Source organism: Mytilus californianus, unplaced genomic scaffold (assembly GCF_021869535.1).
Source record: "Mytilus californianus isolate M0D057914Y unplaced genomic scaffold, xbMytCali1.0.p SCAF_1, whole genome shotgun sequence".
In the NCBI taxonomy this organism is placed as follows: Eukaryota; Metazoa; Mollusca; class Bivalvia; order Mytilida; family Mytilidae; genus Mytilus; species Mytilus californianus.
In genome coordinates this window covers 125,551,839-125,562,771 of record NW_026262581.1, presented here as the reverse complement: position 1 = coordinate 125,562,771, position 10,933 = coordinate 125,551,839, and the positions used below count along the sequence as shown (strand labels likewise).

The 10,933-nt window shown below is 33.3% G+C and overlaps 1 protein-coding gene across 2 annotated transcripts in view; it reads right to left on the bottom strand.

Moving 5' to 3' along the window:
• Window positions 1-2,740: 2,740 nt before the first annotated feature.
• The window catches only part of LOC127733155 (uncharacterized), a 35,483-nt gene continuing 27,290 nt past the window's right edge, over window positions 2,741-10,933 (bottom strand). For both annotated transcript variants that reach the window (XM_052242504.1, XM_052242498.1), the window contains exons 4-6: window positions 8,277-8,417; window positions 7,177-7,306; window positions 2,741-4,840 (exon numbers count right to left, since the gene is read on the bottom strand). In XM_052242504.1, the coding sequence (XP_052098464.1) occupies window positions 4,695-4,840; window positions 7,177-7,306; window positions 8,277-8,417 (417 nt within the window). In that variant the 3' untranslated portion in view covers window positions 2,741-4,694. The remainder of the gene's footprint in view (window positions 4,841-7,176; window positions 7,307-8,276; window positions 8,418-10,933) is intronic.

Sequence of the window (10,933 nt, the reverse complement as noted above, 5' to 3'; positions counted from 1 at the left end):
AGATCCAGTTGTAAAGTCTGTCGTCAAGTACTTTTAGTAAAAATTTGTTATTCGTACTCACCTACTCTGTTGTTATGACTCATTAGAAAAGTATTTCACTTGATCCATATATTTCATTCTTTAGTCCTGTGAATTTTTAATGTTATTAAATCAACCTGTAGCCTAAATATATAAAATAATAGAATCTGAGGCGAGATGATGTATCAAATATATTTGCTTTATAGGTTTCCAAGACAATAGTCAACTCAAACACGCCCGAACATAAAAAGGTGCACTCGACTTTCTCTTTTCGATGCAATTATTGCCCATTTTTTTATTGTTTCCCAAAAAACTGTCAACGGGGGCAGAGATGCAAATTAATGCTTTAGAAAGATCAATCTATTATCTTTCTGTGGAATTTTTTTCGGTGGAATTTATGCTTATGCACAAAAAAGATCCACTTGGATTTGAACCTGCCACAAAGTGACAATCTTATGAAAATTTGTCCATAATTTAAAAGTTTACAAATATCTCGAAGCTCCATACTATAATTCAAGTAAAAACACATATATAAGATGCATAAAATCTAAATTATGCATCTTTATTAAACTTTTAAAGCCCATGGAAACAGATGTAAACACTTCAAATATACCAATTTTGCCTTTTTTCACCTCTAACAAAGAGCTCCATTTCTTGTGTTTAATTTCAACTGGGTTTCCGCCTGAAACTAGGTTAGAGGTTGAATTTCGAAAATAAACATATATCTGAGATTTGTAAGAAGGCCTCGTCATCTCAATCTTATTAAACGTATTGGTAGATATCTGAATCGACTTGATCGTCACAATTTATTATCCTTTTATTTTGTCTAATCTTGATTACTGCCAAGTCACATGGCATTTTTTTAGTGAAAAAAAAAACAGACTCAAGTTGAAAAAAAAATCCTAGAGTGAGCCTTGAGATTTGATTTTGAAGATGATGAATATCTAATACATAAGTGAAAATGTCAATCTCTTAAAGTCAGAAGAATACGAGCAAGAGCTGTAGACACTTTTAGAATTACAAACAAAGAGACCATCATATTAACATGATTTGTTTAATTTTAAAAATCACATATATTCGTTTAGATATAGAAATACCGCTGAACAGCCAAAGGTAAAACGAAAAGCTATAGAATCAATTTCTTTCGCTTCATAGCTGCAAAAGACTAGGATGAACTACACCAGAGTTTTAGAGAAGAAAACAATTTCAATTCATTCTAAACTTATTGTTACCTGGAATGGTAGATCGTGTCAATGCAATGCTTGCAAATATCTAATGCTTTAATGTATAGTGTGTGCTAGAACTGCTCATGTGTTTTAAACTTTTAATTTTATGTGCTCTAAATGATGATTGATTACTGCATCACAAATACTTCTACATAGTATATCATAATGACCTTTTTCATGTCATTCTGGAGAACCCGAGATCACCCCTGTTTTTTTGGTAGGGTTCGAGTTGCTCAGTCTAGTTTTCTATGTTGTGTTTTGTATGATGTTGTTTGTCTTTTGATCGTTTTTTTTGCCATCGCATTGTCAGTTTGTTTCTGACTTATGAGTTTGAATATCCCTTTGATATCTTTCGCCTCTCTTTGAATTATATATTTTTTATTTAACGTAACAATATCTTTATTGCATATTTGCTGTAACAATTTACTAAGTTTACAGCTTTTACCTTAGGATCCCTCATGTTAGTTTACCTAATACTAATAGTTAAGGGAAGCACTATTTGGTAAGATATAACTTCTTCATAATATTAGTAATTTATAATATAACTCGTTCTACAAATGTATTTGATAAATTATTGTGATTACACATACATATCTTTGTTGTCCCTTTGTTTTGTTTTGTTTTTTGTTTTTTTTATATATATCTTAGTTTTCCGGAATCAACTCCGTTATCGATGTGATCCGGATCACATTGAATTATATTATAGTATATATAAATATGTATGCTTCACGTCATGATTTGCTTTGATAATGTAGTTCATATGTGATTGTTATATAGATATAAGAAGATGTGGTATGAGTGTCAATGAGACAACTCTCCATTCAAGTCACAATTTGTAAAAGTAAACCATTATAGGTCAAAGTACGGCCTTCAACACCGAGCATTGGCTCACACCGAACAGCAAGCTATAAAGGGCCCCAAAAATGACGTGTAAAACCATTCAAACAGCTTGCTTTGTTTTCAACGTGCATGTTTTAATGTTTTGTTTGTAATACGATGATATAAAACTAAAAGCCCAATAGAGCTTATGTTTTATGTATATAGTACTATTCGTCTATAATTAAAGCTTTTGAACTTTGACCCATAGCGTTTTCCCATAAACAAATATTGTAATTTTTATCAGCAGAACTAGCTTTTACAAAATACAAGAACATTTGAAACTGTATTACCAAGCAGTTGTTTCTGTCTCTGTTATATACGCCTGCCCTTCGTTATATCGAGAAAAATTATCGTAAAAGAGTATGTAACGTGGTCAATTATTGCGACCTGATCGTGAAAGAATAAATAACGGTGATCAAGTATTGCGATGTGATCGTTAAAGATCTAGTATCGGGGCGTGAACTGTGAAAAAATCCGTTGTTTTGTCAAAAAGCGTTTCGAAAGCTGCATAATTATCGAGTATGTTGTTCCGAACTTCCCTGATGTAGCTGCATACATATATGAATACTAACATGTTCCAGTGATTTTAATGCGAATAGAAAAAATAAACTGAGGGGTTGGTACACTAGCAATTTATTCGCCTTTGTAGAAACATTTCAAACCACTTTTACACAAAACTACTACAGCCTGCTTTTCTCATCGTTGCTATATTAAGAGGGAAATGGTAACATTATATGGTCATTTTTTTTTTATTTCAATTTCAATTTATTATTACTATTTACCAGAACGTTTTCGTGAGAATATATAATCAATATCGTCCTTATGGAGAACGTGCAAAAATTTGAAGAGATCAAGTTTTCAGTGTTTGTATAGGGGAGGTAATTTTTTGCCACTAAATTTCCCACTGGTATTAATGACATTTGCGTGGAGCATACAGAGTATGTAAGTAACATGCCACATGCATACAGAATAACATAGCTGTCTTTGGTTTATAACAAATCATTTATATTGTTCAACTGCATCGACGTGATATACAATGATAAAAAAATAACGTACATAAAAATGTCTTTTAAAAGATGAATACATTATCACATATGAAATTTGTCTTTCTATCAATCAGTTGAACTGAAAAATTATAAATATAATAAAGATATGACAAACTATTTTCAAAAATAAGATAACACAATTCTGTTTAAAATAAGTGTAAACATGGACTACTGTACAATAACAGTTGTAGAAAAACCTAACGTTAATGTTTTTAGTCACGTTGTTCGATATATTACACATAGATATATTACACATAGATATATTACACATAGATATATTACACATAGATAAAAAAAATCATCAAAGTTACAAGGCTTATAATTGTGTACGCATGACGTGTGTTTTGTCTACAAAAGACTCATCAGTGACGCTCGAATCAAAAAAGTTAATATGCCAAATAAAGTGCCAAGTTAAACTGAATGAAACCGAATCACGTACCAAAATAAAAAGTAAAATAACAAAAATACCGAACTCCAAGGAAAATTCAAAACGGAAAGTCCTTTATCAAATGGCAAAATCCAAATTTCCCTCAATATCGGACAACATCAAGTAAAATCACCATAAAGATAATTGACTTTACTTGCTCAAAAAGGATCAGACACAAGTTTCCTAAACTTATGTATTGAATCACCTCGATGGTATTGTTGTATAAGTGCCTTGAATGCACGAATTCGAAGGGCTGTGAACTATAACCTGATCTAACCTAGTGAACTAGTACGTAAAACACGACTAAGGCTTTAGGTCAAGTACCACGAAAGTTTATAACATCTTCTCGTTCTTAATAAGTATACAATATGTGCCACTGGACGTTAAATAGTCTAGTCATCCTTACATACAGATTACAACCATTATATACAGGTTAAATTACAAAAGTATGCTTGGCATAATAATAGCTACAATCAAACATAGTGTGATTAACATCATATAATACTCCTAAAATGTTAAGTTATACTTTAAACATAAAAAAAGGCAGATGATGCTAGCTGAATGGTAAATAATTTGAAACACCGGTAAAATTTGGCAAGATTGTTTTGGGCGTTTTATTTCAGAATTCTAAACACTTCATATTAATTGATTTGCGTTTGACCAATATTATACTGTCAGTGGTTCTTCGATACACTACCACTATACAATTATTAACCAGTTCTGGAGAAATATAATACTGCACAGAATAAACTTTGTGTTAAACGGACATCAAGTTGTTTGTTGACTATCAAGTGAACAAATATGTGCATTTCTATTCTAGCAAATATCATTCTGTAATTTCAACATATTAACGTTACTAAATAAAGTTACAAATATCATTTGACATTTGAAACCAGTGTATCAATTCGTTTACAAAAATAAATAATGTAAAATGAAGCATACCAGATCATGCAAGTGTCAAAGGCCATGCAATATTTGTATCGATCACAAAGGTGATGACAGAGTTTTTGTTGGTTTAAGCCTTGTATATATATTTCAGTTCTGCATGAAATTTATTACTCAGTATTGGTTTATAATCTATAGCGAACTCAAGTCAAGCTACGTTCCCAAAACTCTCAATGTAATAATTTGTACAAACATTCCAATTAAACATATACATGACGTCACAGACAAGCATATGATTGGGTCTACAACTCGGCTTCTCCAGTAGGATTTCGTACATAACATTAGCAGCATACTGCGCACTGAAAAAAATACAGTACAATAATTGATTGGTCTCACAGATGTTCAAAAGTAAAAAAATAAAAATACCGAACTCCAAGGAAAATTCAAAATGGAAAGTCCCTTATCAAATTGCAAAATCAAAAGCTCAAATACATTAAACGAATGGAAAACAACTGTCATACATATTTCTGACTGTTCAAAATACAGTCAAAATCTTTCAATGGATACTCTTTTTTTTCTAGATGAAAAAGACATAATTTTTAAATCTTTATATGAACACAAGTCGATTTGTTTTATATTGAAGGATACTGCGATGACGAGTGAACCGATGTGCTTAAAAACTTAGTTGTTGGAAATTTGTAGAATGGTGATAAGGACTACCAGTAACACCATAAAAATTGATGTATGGATACAACGAGGATTAACATATGTTAAATAAATCAGTGTAACAAGTTATTTAATAAAATCTCCTCGATAGATATAAAAGGAAAATATGCAGTGGTATCTGTATTTCAAATAACGCTTTTTAATTTAAAAATTGTAATTGTGGTTTTGAAATCATTTTAAACTAATGTGGTTACCAAAGCTTAAACAGATGGTAGATAAAAGTCAATTGTTGAAAACTGTATGTTGACCTCTTAGTGAGACTAGATATCTATTGGTTAGTTGTGTCGTTGGGTTGCTGTCTCATTAACCATGCAACATCTGATTTCATTAATGAATATTGACGTTAGTCGTACTTGAAGAGTTACTTTTCTTTTGTTCTCGACTCGCCAGTTATCTCATCGTAAATGTTATCAAGGAATATTAATTCATTTTAACACTTAAACTATATTGTATTTTTTTTTTCTTTCATTGACGTTCATTTAATATTATAATGTCTATATAAGTGCTCCTTTGCGACAACACAAAAAAACTCGAAATCTTCAAAAGCAACTTTTCAAGGCGAACCCATTCTTAATTTTTAAACAAAAATAGGAGAAAATCGCTTACATCAATAAGAAGGCGGATGCTCCATATGTCCTTTTCTAAGCAAAATATGGATAAAAACTAACGTATTACTGACATATTTGCAAAGAGGAGGGTTCTTACACGTGTAGTCACAATCTGTAAGAACTATGCTCTTAATATCTGACAAATTGAAATAGCACCGACTACGAGTACCGCTATTTAGATGATAGGTAACCATTTCAGATACTGAAATGTGGTAATGTGTGCCTGTTTTGTTACCACTGTTGGCAATATCATTCAAAAGAAAAACATATGAAAATGGCTCTTGTATACTTTGAATGATACATGGAAGTTGGGAGGTTGACCACTAATGTACTAGAAACTGTAAAAGTATGTCAATCTTTTGGGGACTGACATTTTACAGTTCAAAAGCAAACACTTCAAGCTTCAAATATCATTTACATAAAAACCATTTTGACTATGCATTGCCTTTTATAAGAAACCGTTTGGACAAGAATCTGTTATATTTTCATACTGAGTCATTAGAATGAAATAACAATCGCTTCAAAACCAATGACAACTGGCATGAACGTTGCTAACATCTATGTCAATTGGTCTCTGGTGGATAGTTGTCTCATTGGCAATCATACCACATCTCCTTGGTCTCTGGTGGATAGTTGTCTCATTGGCAATCATACCACATCTCCTTGGTCTCTAGTGGATAGTTGTCTCATAGGCAATCATACCACATCTCCTTGGTCTCTAGTGGATAGTTGTCTCATTGGCAATCACACCACATCTCCTTGGTCTCTAGTGGATAGTTGTCTCATTGGCAATCATACCACATCTCCTTGGTCTCTGGTGGATAGTTGTCTCATTGGCAATCATACCACATCTCCTTGGTCTCTAGTGGATAGTTGTCTCATTGGCAATCATACCACATCTCCATGGTCTCTAGTGGATAGTTGTCTCATTGGCAATCATACCACATCTCCTTGGTCTCTAGTGGATAGTTGTCTCATTGGCAATCATACCACATCTCCTTGGTCTCTAGTGGATAGTTGTCTCATTGGCAATCATACCACATCTCCTTGGTCTCTAGTGGATAGTTGTCTCATTGGCAATCATACCACATCTCCTTGGTCTCTAGTGGATAGTTGTCTCATTGGCAATCATACCACATCTCCTTGGTCTCTAGTGGATAGTTGTCTCATTGGCAATCATACCACATCTCCTTGGTCTCTAGTGGATAGTTGTCTCATAGGCAATCATACTACATCTCCTTGGTCTCTGGTGGATAGTTGTCTCATTGGCAATCATACCACATCTCCTTGGTCTCTGGTGGATAGTTGTCTCATTGGCAATCATACCACATCTTTTTATTTTTATATTAATAGTACATTACCTTGTTTGTTAGACAACATTGTAATAATTTTCTGTCTTTGGCCATTGTTCACAAAATGAAGTTCTAGAGCATTGTCTATAGACACGTCCACGAAATAGTTTTGTAATCCCATGTATTTCTCTGCTGACGTCTGAAACAAAAGTAAGCCTAAAGCATTGGCGATATAAATTAAAAACATCAACGAAAACAATTTTGTTATCGCATGTACTTCGCTACCGATGTCTGAAAATATAGTATTAACAAATATTTAATTGAAATGTATTATAGAAAATAAAAGGGTATGGAGTAAATGTTCATGGGACAAAATCGCACACAACACTTAGAAAAAATAAAAAATTATCAATGAACAGGGCTTTTATTCCTGTTCTTCATCTTGACAGTTGATGTAGGGTCTTCAACAATGAACGAATCGTTCATACCCTACAATAAGGTCAGGACGGCCCCTAGCGTCGACTTAAGCGGTACTATTGATAAAAATAAACCAGTATGTTTGAAAGCGATATACCCCCTAAAAACTACAAACATATTCCAAATCGGTCCACAACATTTTGTTAACGGTTATCGTATGGCAAATTAAAGCTATCTCTAGGGGAACTAGACGCTGAAAAGGGTTTAGATGCAACACAGAAGAAACTGCTTTAGTCAAAGGATTTGACAATGATTAAACTTTCAGTAACGGTGAAACTGTCTTCACTCCAACATTTGTATATGTGTTGTCATATGCAAACGTAGTGACCGTGTTAACACTGCAGAAAAAAACAGACATAGGAGAGATCGTTTTGCAGATCACTGGCCTTCTATTTCTAACGAAAAAAAGAATAACTACTTGGTAATTTTTGCCGTCAGTCATGTTCAAGCATCAAATACACGAGGACAACCGTGTTTCTAGAGACAGACGCAATTTCTAGCAAAGACAAATTTTTGGAAAAACGAAATGTTTTTCATAACTTATATTCTTCATTTTTGTGTTAACTGTTTAGTTAGATTAAAATGTCTGGTATTGAAGACAGATTTAGGTTGGACAAATATTGTGTCGAGTTCATTAACACATAAAAAAGAAGTCTTTATTAAGTGTTCAATCTATCTGAAAATCTACATACCTCAGTTACAAACCAAGCTCTTCGGAACTTTTTCCTATTTTTCGTCACAGCATAGAGAGCAATTATATGATATATGAGGATGATACAGAGGACGATAGCATTAGCTATGTTTATGACTTTATTCTCACAGTAACATGCTATCTACAAAAAGAATCATTAACATAAAACAATTTGTGGACATAAAAGTATGCATTTGGTCGTGTTCTTTCGACCGACTCGAGAACCATCTTAGGTTTTCTTTAAAATGACTAAGAAACGAAGATTAAATACTCACAGATAGCGTTCTAATATATTGTAGATATTTTAGTGACGGAAATGAATATCTTCATTAATAAATGAATGTTGACAACAGGGATGCATGGTCTTGTTACTTTCTAAATTTTAGGGAAATTTCACACCGTTTGATTGTAAACAAGGAAACAAGTAGAACAACAATTTTTCAAATCTTTTGTTGTGGGTAAGTAGCACATATTTTCTTTCTGTACTGTTCATGATGTTGCTGTATAAAATCGTATCGGAAGTACAACGGCCAATATTAGGCATATATTTTTTATCAGTAGATTGCGTTCTTTGAGCTGACTGCCTTGTTTGGCGTTGTAGTATTGTCGTAATTATACCCACATTTTATCGTTTGTTATATACTGTTGGTATAGAGTTTTATTAAACAAAATAAGGAGATGTGGTATGATTGCCAATGAGACAACTATCCATGAAAGTTTAAATAAAATGGATGTAAGCAATTATAGGCAACCGTACGGCCTTCAACAATGAGAAAAACCCATACCGTATAGTCGGCTATAAAAGGCCCCGACATGAAAAATATGAAACAATTCAATTGAGAAAACAAACAGCCTAATTTATAACAAATGAATTAACGAAAAACAAATATGGTAGACATGAAACAACGACAACCACTGAACTACAGGCTCCTGACTTGGGACAGGCACATAAAGAATGTGGCGGGGTTAAACATGTTTGACAACAGTATTGTAACTATATCCCTACTTAAAATAAGTCTGTGTAAAGGTTTGGGTAGTTTTTGAGGTGAATGACGACATTTTTGTGCTTTGTATAGAATATTACAATAAACAAGAGCTGTCAAAATGACAGTAAACCGGATTCTTTAACATTTATTTGTGTTCTGGCATTAATCAATATCACAAGGACCAAAACTCCTAATAGGTAAAATTTATGATCATCAATATCAAACTTGACTTCCATGTTGTCAACAATAACAACATATAAACTAGATAGAAAATGACCCTCTAGCAGGACAAACTGTGTGCCCTTAATGCATAAAGTAAAAAAAAATTACTAAGTCCACCTACCTAGGATTTTGAAAATATCTAAAAAAACAAATGAATGAATTGTATGGTTTTCAAATGGAAAGGCAAAAATCAAGCTTGACCTGTTTGACCATCTAGTTATCATAAGTGACATCATTTTGAAATATTAGAGAGCATATAAGTACACACACGTTTGTTCAGCAGGGGTGGGTAGGCAGAAATCATGAAGTCAAACAAGGAAGAGATACGTTTATGAGACTTAAACCTTATAAAATATGAAACCATAGTATCTTGTGGTCACTCCAATAACTTTCTAGGCTCCCACTTTCAAACTGTTGTTGTCTTGTAATATAGGCATGGTCAATGGAAGAATGATTGTCTGTGGTTTCATCGATATGAGCTTGGCCTAAATTAAGTGCATGCATAGTACTCTGAAGTTTTTTCAACTGCGTAGTTTGTTTGAATTGGTCAATATTGATATCTCCAAGAAGAACTGTGTAATGATTGGGTGTCACAACAGAATGTATTGTATCACAAATGCTGTCCACATTGGTTGATGGATGACAGTATATTGATGTCAGACAATAGTGTTTTTCAGATAATGACACTATCAACTGTATTCCCTCTATCCCTTCTTCCTCAATGAATTCTATTGAATCAACCTGTAGTCCTTCTTTTACATATGCAAAGATGCCACAATGAGGTCTGTGTAAATGTATTGCATGTGGGTAAAAGTCAATGAGATTAAAACCATTCAGCATATAATGATCTAATGAATCTGACTTTTTAGCCCAAGTTTCTTGTATAAATATTACATCATTCTGATATATACGATCATCATTTCTATAGTCGTCTATGTGTTTGTGTAATGATCTTGCATTATGGCATAAGATAGCAAGTTTTGGCTTTGCAAGTGGCAATTGACTGTAAACAATCTGTTTCTCATTTCTAAGTCGGGATATCTCAATTTTGACATTCTTGTCAATTGTGATCTTGTCCTTGTTGAAGTCGAGAAGATGGAGACCCTGTAGTGAGGTAACTCGACTTAATGCCACACATACCATGTGACTTTGGATGCGTCCTTTGAAGGAAACAGCAGCATTAGAAAGTGAAATTCCTTGACATTTGTGTACTGTTGATGCTGCAGCTGGTTTCAATGGGAACTGTTTGCGAACGATTTGAACATTTTTGTATTTTCCTACTTGAAATTGTCTGGTTATGAAATGTATTGGTGTCCAATTAGGACTAATAGTCCTTTGTATAGTGATTTGCTTTTTTTCCTTTGTGTCGCACCAATGTCTTTGTCCAGAAAAACAACCCACAAAAGTATCGGTTTATTGTTTGATATGTCAATATGCACAAGTTGGCAGG